The following is a 14388-nucleotide window of genomic DNA, read 5'->3' on the forward strand; positions in this document are numbered from 1 at the left end:
AGCTGTTTTCAGTTTCTTAGCAAGCCCAGGCCAACCTTGCTTTAGCCTTTTTCTGCTTTTTTTTTGTAGGCATTACCATGGTTACCACTACAGCTGTGTGAATAGCACTTGGGTACGGGTAACCTATTAACTGTCTTCTGGCTGGTTTTGAGGTAGCAAAACTAAAAATGGTGCAGCATTCTCACGAAGCAAAAGCTATTGTGTATTTATTTAAGTTGTCAGTATACCAACTATTTGTGTATTGGGGCTGTGTACTTGTTTATAACCTCAGGAACATTACTTTTTCTTAAGATGTGACATCTTTCTCTGTAATAGCAGTTAGTTTCCTATTGTTTCTTGGTAAAATAAATTTAAATTTTAGTTTTTTCTTTTGTTGTTGGCAGTGTATAATAACTACCATTCCTGCTGTAGGTCTGAAACGTTGTTCATGTAATCGCTCACACAGCAGTAGCCAGCAGCTCAGAAAAAGTCCTGCTGTATTACTTTTGCAAGTCTGAGTAGCATCGTTTTACCAGCATTGTCTGTATTAGAAATTGCTGCACATTTCTGTGAATATATCCATAGCCCTATACAGTCTGATAGAACAGTAAATTCACTGTCTTTCCTCTCCAGAAACTTGGCAGTTGCCTCTAATTAAATAAGTAATTGATAACACTTCTGCATGTTTAGAGAATGAAGTGGTCTTAGTGAGCTGATCATGTCTAATAGCTCAAGGATTTTAATGCTGTACACTAGTAACCCACAACTGCACACAAAGTCTGGGTGGGGGGAGAGGTTCTCTACTTGTCAGATTTATTTGAGCTCTCTTTCTTGAAAGGGAGATCTAAATGCTGAAGCCAAAGATATTTTAAGCCTCCAGAATTTGAATGGAGCCTAGGCCTTGGCCCTAGCCCTAGTTTGAAGTCTGTGTATGTTCTTAGCATGCCAATCATCAGTCTAGCACAGGGGTGGGTAAACTTTTTGGCCTGAGGGGTGCATCAGGCTTCAGAAATTGTATGGAGTGCCTGTTAGCGGAGGCACTGTCTCCCCAGCCAGGCGTGGCCCAGCCCCTGCCCCATCTACCTGTCCCCAGAACCCCCACCCCTGACTGCCCCCTGCTGTCCCATCCAACCCTTCCTCTCATTCTTGGCTACCCCCAACTGCCCCATCTAACCCCCCCTTCCTGACTGCCCTCCATAGCCCCTGCACCCATTCAACCCCCTAATTCCCCACCTTCTGACTGCCCTGACCCCTATCCACACCCCTGCCCCAACCACCACCTTCAACCCCACCTGCTCCCTTACTGCACTACCTGGACCACTGGTGGCTGGGGGTGCTACAACCATGCCACTGTGCAGCACACAACATTGGGTCAGGCCAGGCTCTGCAGCTGCACTGCCTGGCCACCCAGAGCACTGCACCAGTGGCATGGCATGCTGAGGCTGCAGGGGAGGGGCCAGGGGGTTAGCCTCCCAGGGCAGGAGCTCAGGGGCCAGGCAGGAGGGTCCCATGGGCTGGATGTGGCCTATGGGTCAGAGTTTCCCCACCTTGGGTCAGGGCTGCCCAGAGGGGTGGGCAAGTGGGGAAATTTGCCCCAGGCCCTGCAGGAGCCCTGGCCCGGTGGCAGTCCAAGTTTCAGCAGCATTTCGGTGGCAGGGGGGCCCTTCAGTGCTGCTGAAAACACGGAGCGACTGAAGGGCCAATGCTGCCGAAGACTGGGATGGCTGCTGGGTGAATGCAAGTGCTGCAGCTCCCCTACTTTGCCCCAGACCCCCTAAATCCTCTGGGCAGCCCTGCCTCTAGTCTAGCACCACCCAGGAGAACTGAGACCCCACCCTCCCAGAACACCACCTAGGTGAGGACTCTGGCTTTACAATTTCTCTTCAGGGGCACGCTAGCTGTAACAGCACAGCAATCTGCACAGGATTTTAAAACACCCTTGCTCTTTACTTAAAAGCATGAGAAACAGATAAGAAAAAATAAATGATTTCCCTTCCTTACCCCCGTAACATGCTTTAGGGCTCAGTAACCAGAATTCTTCTGTAGCAAGATGGGTTGGTCTCTTTCTCCAAGGCTGCAAACTTTGAGCTCAGTTGATCCTATAGCTAAATGAGGCCCTCCCTAAAAATATGCTTATCTCCTGTCCAAAACTTTATATCCCAAGAGTGCTTTTTACACTCCAGCAGTCCCTTACAGCATCACTTGTTCAAACTGCTTTCCTAACATGTCCACTGAAGCATTCAAAAATACAGCATTTTGTAACAGCTTTAGAATGAACACCCCTGCTGCCCCGCCTCCCCCACCACACACAGTGAGTCTCCTGCTCATCACACCCCTATAGCCAACAGGTATGATTTAAGATGAAAGGAGACAGGAACTACCTTCGATTGAACTCTCCCAGTGAAACTATGTTTACAAGCCTACCTTCCCTGAAACTTATTTCTATTTGTTTTAGCTGAGAGCAGCACCAAGTAGGGAAGAAAAATCAGTAGAGCTAGAATTTTAGCAAACCTTTCCCACGGCTTACTGTGTACAGCAGAAGGGATAGGACACCCTAGAATAGATACATTTGCAGGTGTACCTAAATTAGGCATAGTCAACTTTTTCTGAAATTTTTATTTTTTTTCAGTGAGTTTATTTCTTAAAATCTATGTTCTTGTGCATAAGTGATCTGTTTCCCCATCTGTGGATTAGTCAGTCCTACCTCATATTCAAAGTTATGTTACTCCAGGAGGGTGCAGGAGCTTAGTATTACACTCTTGTATGCTATGGCTGAGGCCTGTGGCACAGTCTCAGGGATTCGATTTCTCTCCTCCCTCAAAATATTAACACCTCATAGATAGAATGAATGACTCCTGTCCATTTAAGAACAGCAGCTCAATTGCTTGAGCTAACACAAATTCAAGCAGGGAAGCTTTTTTTTTTTTTAAAGCCTAAAACCAGTATTTAGTAGAATCAAAAAGTGCTACAGCAGCTCCCTAGCTTAGAGCAGAGGGTACATTGCTGGACACTAGCATAATCTGCTTTAAGAGTAAAGAAATAACAAATGTAGAGGTCATTTCAAGTGTTACTTACATATTCACTTAAAGTCCATAGTGAAGGTCTCTCAGATCTTTGTTATTTAGAACATTCACTGGAGCGAGCTCCATATTACAAAAGAAAAACAAGACCACTACCACCCCAACACCTTGGAAGACTGCTAGTGTGCCAGTATTCAAAGACAAGTAGGATAACACCAGTATACAGGCTTGACATGAATCCAGGGCAAATTAGAAAAGCTGATTCAGGATTCATTTGGTAAAGAATTAAAAGGACAGGAATACAGTTGCCACCATTTTATGGAAAATAGATTTTGCCAAACAAACCTAGAAACGAGCCGGTGCGGAAAAGAGCCACATGTTGTTTGAGGGCTGGAGAAAATGTGTTACAACGAGAGAATCAGAGTCCAATCTGTTTGGCTTATCAAAAAGAATGAGGAGACAAATTTTAAGTAACTGCACAGGGAGAAAACAGCAGGTACTAAAGAGCTTTTAAATCTACCAGAAAAAGGCATAACAAGAACCAATGGCTGGAAGCTAAAGTCAGATTTAAATTAGACACAATTTTTAAAAGAGTGTAAGGTTCATTAACCACTTGAAGACAACCAAAGGGAGGATTCTCTGTCTCTTAGAATCTTCAGCTCAGGACTGGATGCCTTTCTGGAAGACGTGCTTTAGCTATACACAAATTATTAGGCTCCATACAGGGGTAACGCTGTGAAGTTTACTAACTTGTGACATACAGGAGGTTAAAATAGATCTATTAATTGTCCCTTCTAGCCTAACTCTAGGGAGTGAGACAATTCACAGGAATTGGTTATGTCAAGACTTGATCCCAGCACTATGGTGATTATACACTGCAATTCACTTAAGGACAGCTTCAAGTTAACCTTTTCTAAACAACATACATGCAAGCAGACGTGTACCAAGAACCAAATAGAAGAATAAGAAAAACTGAGCTTGCGTGAAAACAGAAGTTTAAACATACAACATTAGGAAATATTTTTTGGCGAGTAATGTTTAAATCACTAGACATAGGCCATGTCTACATCTAAAATTTTGCAGCGCTGGTTGTTACAGCTGTATTAGTACAGCTGTATAGGGCCAGCGCTGCAGAGTGGCCACACTTACAGCAACCAGCGCTGCAAGTGGTGTTAGATGTGGCCACACTGCAGCGCTGTTGGGCGGCTTCAAGGGGTTTTGGGGAAGGCGAGAGCAAACCGGGGAAGGAGACCAGCTTCGCCGCGGTTTGCTCTCGCGTTCCGCGAACCACCCTGCAAACCGCAGGGAAGGAGACCTGCTTGCTCGGGGGTTCGGCGAACGCGAGAGCAAACCGGGGAAGGAGACCAGCTTCGCCGCGGTTTGCTCTCGCGTTCCGCGAACCACCCTGCAAACCGCAGGGAAGGAGACCAGCTTGCTCGGGGGTTCGGCGAACGCGAGAGCAAACCGGGGAAGGAGACCAGCTTCGCCGCGGTTTGCTCTCGCGTTCCGCGAACCACCCTGCAAACCGCAGGGAAGGAGACCTGCTTGCTCGGGGTTCGGGGAACGCGAGAGCAAGCCGGGGAAGGAGACCAGCTTGATTACCAGAGGCTTCCTCAGGTATGCTGGGATACCTGCTTATTCCACGGAGGTCAAGAAAAGCGCTGGTAAGTGACTATACTCGATTACCAGCGCTGGATCACCAGCGCTGGATCCTCTACACCCGAGACAAAACGGGAGTACAGCCAGCGCTGCAAACAGGGAGTTGCAGCGCTGGTGGTGCCCTGCAGATGTGTACACCTCCTAAGTTGCAGCGCTGTAACTCCCTCACCAGCGCTGCAACTTTCTGATGTAGACAAGCCCATAGTTTGGAACTGTTCTTTTCTTGAAAGCTGAGCTGTGTGGGACTAATGACAAGAGGGGGTGGGCAGGAGGTGATGTTTACAGTTGGTTTTCAACACTTCACTTAAATTCTTCTTTACACCCAAAAATCTACTGTTTGACCTTAACAATAGTTCCTGGGTAGGCCCAAGCCATTTGCTATACAACTAATTTTAAAAGTCTTTTGAAAATTAAGCAAATCCAGTACATTTCTAAGACTACAGTCTTCTTTCTTAGTCTGTTGACTAGAGAGTAGCAAGTGTACTTTGCTTTCTGAAAGAATTACTCACCTGTGTTAAATATATGCAGAATTAAGAGTTTTATAAAAAGTTTATTAAAACATAGCTTTATAAAGATTGCCTTGGATATAGACATATTTACAAATTCAAAGATCTGGTTAGCTACCTGCCGACGAAGGCTTGATAACACTCAACTAAATTTCACTTTGTGCTCCTGTCTTTACCTTCTTTGGTTTATTACTCCTTCCCCTCTCTACTGCACACCTGCATGTCTCACCAGTCCAAGATGCACTGTCCACTTCTTTGGTTAAACACCTTTTTCAGTTTGTCAGCTTAGAGTTTTCCTCCTACCAAGTATAACATTTTCATTTCTCTTCCAGGAATATCTTCCTTTTCAGGAGTTCATTGACAAGGAAAAATTTATTGCACATCCTAGTGTCTCTACAATCAGTAGTGAGAGATTTCCAAGGAAATGTAGTAAGTCTGCCCTGAACAGAGAAGTGGGGATAAGTACAATTTTTATATACCTTTGAATACAGCTTAGGTTGACTCGTGTGCATGTCTGTCCATATTTTAAGAGAAGCTCCTAAATTCAGAAGAGATTCCCTTCAGTCAGTATATCGTTTCACCTGCTGCTAGCTTCTTGTACAGACCGTGCAGCTTATCTGGTCTAGGTAACTCAGCATCGGGGGTTGAAGGGATTTCAAAGTCAGAGGAGCTCTGAGAGTCTCTTTCTAATTCTGGATTAGGAGTCTTCGATTTCTCATTATTTACTTCAATTAGCATGTTTTGTGTTTGAGCAGCACCAGCTTCTGCATTCATCTCTTGGATTTTCCCTTTCAAATCAGAGTCAGTATTATCTAGGCAAGGTGTATTTTGCTCCAAAGGCTTCCACCCATGGGATTCAGTTTGATTATCCATGGCCATGAAATGTGACACAGAAACTGTTACTCTGCTCCCACCTTTGTTGAAAAAGCTGAAATCTGCACCATGTGTCTGTTGGGAGGTGATGAGTACTGTGTCTGCTTGGCTGTCCAAACCCTGGCTCCCCTGCTCTGATATGTGGGTTGACTGAGAAGAATTTTGTGAGGAGATGTGAGTAGAATCACTTAAACTATCTGAATCACTGAACAAATTTGGTGACTGGGACCTACCAGCATCTATGGAAGATTGGGGATGGTCCTCGTTTTCAGAACTATCATCTGTAGTTTTAATATCTCGCTTAAAGAAAACATCCCATTGTGGCGTATCTGCATTAGATTCCTGCTGGCCACTAGTCAATGCACAGGTCAAGTCCGAATGGGCTTCTTCATTTGGATTTCCCAGTATCAAAGTGGAGTCTCGATTGTGGGCTACAACTTGAGCCCAAACTGTATTTTTTTCAGATTCTTCTTCATCATCATCTTCACCATTTGATTCCTCACAGTCTATGAAGTCTACCTGCGAAGACATAGGCATAGTGGTTGCTCTGTAACTTCCCATGTCCTCACTACAGCTTCCTTCAGAGTTTTCAGATGAAGCCTTTGTCTCAGGCAGCATTGTCTCCACGTGATGTTTTGGAATCTTATGCCTTACAGGAATCAATTCTGTATCGAAGAGATCATCACTGCCCTCATCTGTCAAGACAAGAACAAAAAAGATCGCAATGAGCTATCTCAGAGAATTTAGCAAAGGGATTTATAGGGACAACACAAACTCGGTCAAATACGTATACACAAATTCCATTACTTAAAACAGTTCTATCTATAGACAGACACCAAATCAATCAATTTATTATGCCAGGGGAGGACTGTGCAGATCTGTATTAATATTGACATGTAGTAAATAAACACTTATCACAATCATCATTGTTGGCCAATGGGTACAATTGGTTCCTTATATTGAGTTGTAGCATTTTAATGGATAAGACTCTACCCTCACTTTAGTGGGATTGCCCCAAGTATTGGTATTTGTCATAAGTATTTGTAGGATCAGCCCTGTTGTGGGCACAGAACAAGCAATCACTGTTTCAGGGTATGTCTCGCTATGGGATTATTCTGATTTTACATAAACCGGTTTTGTAAAACAGATTGTATAAAGTCAAGTGCACGCGGCCACACTAAGCACATTAATTCGGCGGTATGCGTCCATGTATCAAGGCTAGCGTCGATTTCTGGAGCGTTGCACCGTGGGTAGCTATCCCATAGTTCCTGCAGTCTCCCCCGCCCATTGGAATTCTGGGTTGAGATCCCAATGCATGATGGTGCAAAAACAGTGTCGCGGGTGATTCTGGGTAAATGTCGTCACTCATTCCTTCCTTCATTAAAGCAACGGCAGACAATCATTTCGCGCCCTTTTTCCCTGAATTGCCCTGGCAGATGCCATAGCATGGCAACCATGGAGCCCGTTTTGCCTTTTGTCACTGTCACTGTATGTGTACTGGATGCCGCTGACAGAGGCAGTACTGTGGCGCTACACAGAAGTATTCATTTGCCTTTGCAAGGTAGCAGAGACGGTTATCAGTCATTCTGTACTGTCTGCTGCTGTCATGGGTGCTCCTGGCTGGCCTTCGGTGAGGTCAGCCAGGAGCGCAAAGACAAAAATGGAGTCAGTCCTGCCTAGAATATGGGGCAAGCGTACTACAGTACCAGAGAACCGGAGAGCACAACCGCTCTGTGTCAGATCCCGCAGAAATGATAAGTGCATGCCATTCTAGGGGGTGCCCCTGCAACAACCCCACCCGTTGCTTCCCCCAACCCTCCTGGGCCAGCATTGCAGTGTCCCCCCATTTGTGTGATGAAGTAATAAAGAACGCAGGAATAAGAAACACTGACTTTTTAGTGAGAGAAAATGAGGGGGAGGCAGCCTCCAGCTGCTATGATAGTCCAGGCAGGACATAAAACGGTAGGGGGGAGAGGAGCCCAGCATCCTGCTGCTATGATAGTCCAGGTAGTACAGAATCTTTTCTTTAGACATGGGGGGGGGGGGGGGAGTGGGGATGATGGAGCTCAGCCCCCACTTGCTATGATGAAGACAGACAGTTACCAGCCGTTCTGTACCATCTGCCGGGAATCATTCCTATTTTTACCCAAGCGCCCCCGGCCGACCTCACCTGAGGCCAGCCAGGAGCACTCACGGGATGATGATGAGGACGGCTATCAGTCATTCTGCACTGTACCATCTGCCACCGGGGAGGGGAGGGGAGAGGATGCTGCTGTTCAGTGGCGCAGCACCGCGTCTACCAGCAGCATGCAGTAGACATACGGTGACATTGAGAAATGTCAACAAACGATTTTTTTCCCTTTTCTTTCATGGGGCGGGGGGGGGAGAGAAGGGGTAAATTGACGAGATATACCCAGAACTACCCCGGACAATGTGTTTGACCCTACAGGCATTGGGAGCTCAGCCAAGAATACAAATACTTTTCGGAGACTGCAGGGACTGGGATAGCTGGAGTCCTCAGTACCCCCTCCCTCCCTCCATGAACGTCCATTTGATTCTTTGGCTTTCCGTTACGCTTGTCACACAGCACTGTGCTGTGGACTCTGGTCATAGCCTGGAGATTTTTTTCAAATGCTTTGGCATTTCGTCTTCTGTAACGGAGCTCTGATCGAACAGATTTGTCTCTCCATAAAGCGATCCGATCCAGTATCTCCCGTACGGTCCATGCTGGAGCTCTTTTTGGATTTGGGACTGCACTGCCACCCGTGCTAATCAGAGCTCCACGCTGGGCAAACAGGAAATGAAATTCAAAAGTTTGTGGGGCTTTTCCTGTCTACCTGGCTAGTGGATCCAAGTTCAGATTGCTTTCCAGAGCAGTCACAATAGTGCACTGTGGGATACCGCCCGGAGGCCAATACCGTCAATTTGCGGCCACACTAACCCTAATTCAACATGGCAATACCGATTTCAGCGCTACTCCTCTCGTCGGGGAGGAGTACAGAAATCGGTTTAAAGAGCCCTTTATATCGCTATAAAGGGCCTCGTTGTGTGGACGGATACAGGGTTAAATTGGTTTAACACTGCTAAATTTGGTTTAAACGCGTAGTGTAGACCAGGCCTCAGAAAGTAGTTTCAAGAAAACAGGTGTTCCATTCACTAGCTAAAAGCTTATTTTGCTTCCGTGAGCTCAGGAGGAAAAAAAAAAGTTCCTCCCCCCCACCGACCCTTAACTATCTACAAGGACTGCATGTCTTGTAACGAGGGACACAAATTTGGTCAAATTTGTGCGCAGCGTCCTTTAGTCATAGCTAGAATTGAAATCTATTTGGAAAAGTCATACAGTTGGGGAGTTTGATAAATAAAAAGCTTTTAATTAAGAAAAAATTTACGTATTTCAACTGTGAACTAGCTTTTAACAAGCTGCAGTACAGAGTACAAGCTATGAAAGCAGGGGAAGCCCTTAAATACAGCCCTTGAAACATTATGGTGTGGATCAGATACAGTATTTGTCTTTAAAAGCTGCTGCTGTTCCTGACTGTAACTCCCATTTCACAAGTACCAGGATAATAATTAGGGGTCAAAGAGCTGCATTCATGCTAAATTGAGAAGGTGGTTTTGTAACTGGGAGCACAGCAAGTCACTGTAGTTCAAATAATGTTAGAATTATTTTTAATACATCAAGATAAAAGTTACCTCCTCTGGCCAGACACTTTAGAATCTGCAGCAGTAGTTGAGTGCACTGTCAGGTTTAACCTCAGTCACAGGTTTTCTTTTATAAAGCTTCAGTCCTCTGTTGACCTGGCATTATCTGAAGCCCAAATTCATTTGAATCTACATTTTCCTCTCTCCATGGGCATTTATACAGCACCTATCAGGAGTAGCTACATGCTAAAGAGTCCACAAAACAGCATTTCATATCTGTTTGTCAGTGCTTGTTTGCTACCCTGTGCTTGATCAGATTGAAGTGGCCAGAAATACCACTTTCAGCAGACACTGGGATTACAGTAGCAGGTCCATGCATGCTTCACTGACCCAAACCTGTCTCCTTTGCTATAATCATCCATCCCTGGAGGATCCTCTTTCCGTACCTGTGTCTGTTAAGTCCATTGTTCTGGATCTCTTCAGTGTTCCAAGTGGTTTATATTTGGGCTCACTATTTATACTGTATGACTTGCAGAGTGGCTTTAAGCTGGTAAGAACAAGGAAAACAGATCTTTAGAACTCTTCAGACATGGAAAAATATTATGCGAGAAGATCAGGAGTAAAATTAAATTGGTTAATTCTTTCAACACCACGGCGTCATGCCTTTCATGCTAGCTACTGAAAAAAAAAAAAAAAAAAAGGTGCTAAAGTTACTGATGACATTAAGAGCTGAGGTAAAAAGGTATAGCTTTCTTGATAGGCTGCATGCAATTCAACAGGATCACAGGGCAGCACTCCTGATGCTATCAAGTTAAATGCATTTAAGTATGCACCAGCCACAAAGGTAGGGCAGGCGGAAATGAAGATGAGAATTCAAGACAGACTTTGGAGAAACTCAATGCTGCTGAGTAAGAACGTTTTTCTATGTAAAAGGGTCTCTGTTACATAGACCAAGCTCTTCACTTGGCCCTTTCCCCTCTAACACTAACTTTGTGTGCTAGTATTGCAAAGCTCTTCTGACCCCTGCATTTGCTCACCTGGAAGGGCAGGATTAGAGACACTGGTGACAGCAGGGGACACTGGAACTTTGTACAGAGAAGGTAGGAGTTCAAGTCTCTGTGGAGATTTTTATTTTACTTTTTAAGAGGAAGTGTACTACTGAATTTCTCTAAAGTAGCGTTACTAAAGGGGTGAGACAAGGTATAATGAGTTACGTTCAGAGGACAGGGATGTCCCTAATTCAGTTAGCATAAGAGCATCAATGGAGATGCCTAAAAATGAATATATCCAATTCAAATATGTAAGAAGTGGGTGTGAATTACACACACCATGTTTAAGAATAGTAACAGAGCAGAATGTAGACATGACAGCTCCTTGAAAACCAAACAGAATGAGGGTGTTGAGTACAGGAGACTAAAGGAGAGTATGAACAGATGGGGGGAAAAGGAAAACCACGCTGGCTATGGAATATCTGGAAGATTTCCTGCTTGAAGCAGAGTGTGGGTTGCCATCATCTGCTTTACAGCAGTCAAACTGAAGCACCACCAATATGGTAGCCTACACCAACCAACCAAACCACACTTACATTTTTACAACTTCATCTGCTGTTGAACCCACTGGAACTACGTTGGGATACACATTCACAGGGCAGATATAACCCAAGAAATCCTTAATCTAAATAAGAGGAAAAGTAGCTTATTACTTACATTGAAATATATATATTCATAAGACTACCCCATGCAATGCAGATCACAGCACATACACCAAGGAATGTGTTTTGCCAACAGCCTCAAAGCTGACCAGTCAGCACAGCTCACATTCTGGAACTGTGTCAAAGTGGACAACTAGGCTATAATTTAAATAGGACACACAAAATATTTTTTTTTTATTATTATTTTTAAATTAAAAGTTTTCCTGCCCCTTCCCTTGCAATATTAAAATCATCTTACTGGTATTTTAAAACTGAAATCTACTTCCCTAGGAAAGTGAATTGTCCTCCATTGCATACGTATTGGTTCATGATTGGATGGTTATTTTTCAGCATTAACTTGATTTTTTTTTTTTTTTATGGTGGAAGAAACATTTGTATTGTCCTTTTAAATTAAGCCTCATGCTCCTGTACAAAGTGCTGTGATAACACAGAGGTAGGAATTCTCTATGGCACAATTCGGATCAACAGTGACAGCCAGGATATGGAAAAGTTGTATGCTCTGTTCTCTCCCCAGAGCAACAGAAAAGAATAAAACAAGCCAAATGCAATAACTAGACGTTTCCCATTAGAAATGCAACAGTTTTATCTTGTATTCTGTAACATTAAAAAAAAACAGCCATACTTAATTATACTAGTAGCCCAATCAAAAAAGATTGGAACTATAAAAGGTTCAAAAAAGGGCAACAAAAATTATTAGGATTATGGAACAGCTTCCATATGAGGAGAGATTAACAAGACTGGAACTTTTCAGCTTGGAATAGAGACGAGTAAGGGGGGATATGATAGAAGTCTATAAAATCATGACTGGTGTGGAGAAAGTAAATAGGGAAGTGTTATTTACTCCTTTTCCTAACTAGGGGTCACCAAATGAAATTAATAGGCAGCAGATTTAAAAAACAAACAAAAGGAAGTATTTTTTCACACAGCGCACAGTCAACCTGTGTAACTCCTTGCCAGAGGATGTTGTGAAAGCCAAATCTAACAGGGTTTAAAAAAGAACTAGGTAAGTTAATATAGGATAGGTCCAGCAATGCTATAAGCCAGGATGGGCAGGGATGGTGTCCCTAGCCTGTTTGCCAGAAGCTGGGAATGGGCGACTGGGCATGGATCATCTGATGATTACCTGTTCTGTTCATTCCCTCTGGGCACCTGACAGGATACTGGGCTAGATGAACCTTTGGTCTGACCCAGTATGGCCTTATGGTTCTTAATCATAGATAACTGCTAGATAAATGATGTTAGCCCAGGTATTAGGCAGGATTACATCATGGGCTTGCCACAACTATGTTGGAGCAAGGTTATTTTTACAGTGTCTCGATCCCTACCTTTTCAACACACTGTCCCTCTCTCATCACCAGACAACTTGTACCAAAGCTTGACAAGTCAGAACGCAACAACCCCTATTCTAAAGTGAACAAAAATGACTTCTAACATTCATTCCTGAAGCAAACACCGTTGTACATACCTCACTGTAAGAGGAATGAAAAGAGAAGCAAGCTCTGTATGAACTCTCCCCAGTCCTATAAAGAGACATGGCAAAATAAATCTTACTTTTCCAGTTAGTAGTTGCAAGTTTCTTAACAGTAAGTGAACACTCAAATTATAGGGTAAACAAGTGTGCTCTGAGGAAATCCATTTTAAGGCACAGCAAAGTGGATACTGAACAGGCACCCTCAACTGCACTTCTTTGAGCACTCACCAGTTAACTGCTATGTAAGCACATTCTACTACAATAAGCAAACTCAAAATTGCCAAACTTATTTCACCTGCAGTTTAAGTTGACTTTTGGAATTATTTCAAATTCCAGAGAGGACTAAATAGCTGTGCACAACTCAGGCAAAGCATTAGTGAGCACCCAAATAATACTTTTATTCGTAGCCCAAATGCCTTGATAATACTCTGCTTACCTTACTATTATATTGGTTTTTCTTGTCCTCTCCCCAAACCACATTGTGGAAGGTTTGACACCAATTATACGTAAAGGGGTTCCATTTTGGGACATCATTCCACAAGGCAACCTATTCCCTCGAAGATAGTCATCATCCTATCAGATAAGGGTGTCAAATGAAAAACAGAGGCAATACAATCATGCCCTTTCGATCCCTATGTCATTTAACTATGTCTTAACGTACAATTTGTATGGGAACATGAGCAATACCATACCTGACCAGACCAACCTTCCAACTAACCTCCTTCACCTCTACTGGAATGAGAGTCTTGAAAGACTATGTCCTCTCTATCCCATCTTGGTTCCTTCCCATTATCAGACTGGCTTCCTCAGATGTGGTATTGGGCCCTGCCTGCAATGACCCTGTAGGCTATGTAATCCCATCTATCCTCCTCCAGTTCTGAACTTCAGCTTCAAGATGCTCTACTTGGCTCTGAGGGTCAAGAGCTTTTTGAGCAACTGCACTCATATACCACTTGGCCATAGAACAGGTAATCATATATTCTGCTTTATGTGCATTGGCTTACAATAGTTCAGTCTCCTGTGGTATACTTTGGTCCAATTTCCATTGTTGGGTTTAGCGTGTGGATACTAGGTGGTGTTGGTGGCCTAACATACAGGGGGTCAGACTAGATGATCTGGTGATCTCTTCTGGCCTTAAACTATAAACAGTTTAACCTCCCAAACCCTCTCCTCCCCCCCCCCCCCCCGTTTAATCTGAATTTGGTCTTCCTCCTCCAGAAACTGGGATTTTTATTCTAGATACTAGTGACACTAGGAACTTCTTGGTGCCAACTGGCAGAGGGTATAGGGAGTGCAAAAGGTTTTACAAGGATCCCCTGGATCAGATATACGCATATTAGTTCACCAAAAGGTGGCATGGAAGATCTCAGTTGAGAGCCAGCAGCCTACAAGTCATACTCATTGCAGAATTTATATACAGATAATATTTAAGAAGTTATGCATCTATACAAAAAATTATGTTAAGGGCTTGGGATTAAGGCAGGTGACATACCTCAGCAACATGCCTTTTGGGCAGGTGGTAACAGA

The 14388-nt window shown here is 43.9% G+C and overlaps 1 protein-coding gene and 1 long non-coding RNA gene across 6 annotated transcripts in view; both read right to left on the reverse strand.

Moving 5' to 3' along the window:
• Positions 1-3727: 3727 nt before the first annotated feature.
• On the reverse strand, positions 3728-5376 carry LOC127043208 (uncharacterized). The gene is made up of 2 exons (XR_007772173.1): positions 4854-5376; positions 3728-4045 (listed from the first exon to the last, which is right to left on the reverse strand). It is a non-coding gene; the product is annotated as an uncharacterized LOC127043208 (long non-coding RNA).
• Positions 5377-5517: 141 nt separating this feature from the next.
• The window catches only part of DCLRE1C (DNA cross-link repair 1C), a 33709-nt gene continuing 24838 nt past the window's right edge, over positions 5518-14388 (reverse strand). For all 5 annotated transcript variants that reach the window (XM_050936881.1, XM_050936882.1, XM_050936880.1 and 2 more), the window contains 5 exons: positions 13298-13434; positions 12856-12910; positions 11265-11353; positions 10126-10226; positions 5518-6732 (listed from right to left, as the gene is read on the reverse strand). In XM_050936881.1, coding sequence (XP_050792838.1) covers positions 5729-6732; positions 10126-10226; positions 11265-11353; positions 12856-12910; positions 13298-13434 — 1386 coding nt within the window. In that variant the 3' untranslated portion in view covers positions 5518-5728. The remainder of the gene's footprint in view (positions 6733-10125; positions 10227-11264; positions 11354-12855; positions 12911-13297; positions 13435-14388) is intronic.

The sequence above is a fragment of the Gopherus flavomarginatus genome, chromosome 1 (genome assembly GCF_025201925.1).
Source record: "Gopherus flavomarginatus isolate rGopFla2 chromosome 1, rGopFla2.mat.asm, whole genome shotgun sequence".
NCBI classification, from domain to species: domain Eukaryota; kingdom Metazoa; phylum Chordata; order Testudines; family Testudinidae; genus Gopherus; species Gopherus flavomarginatus.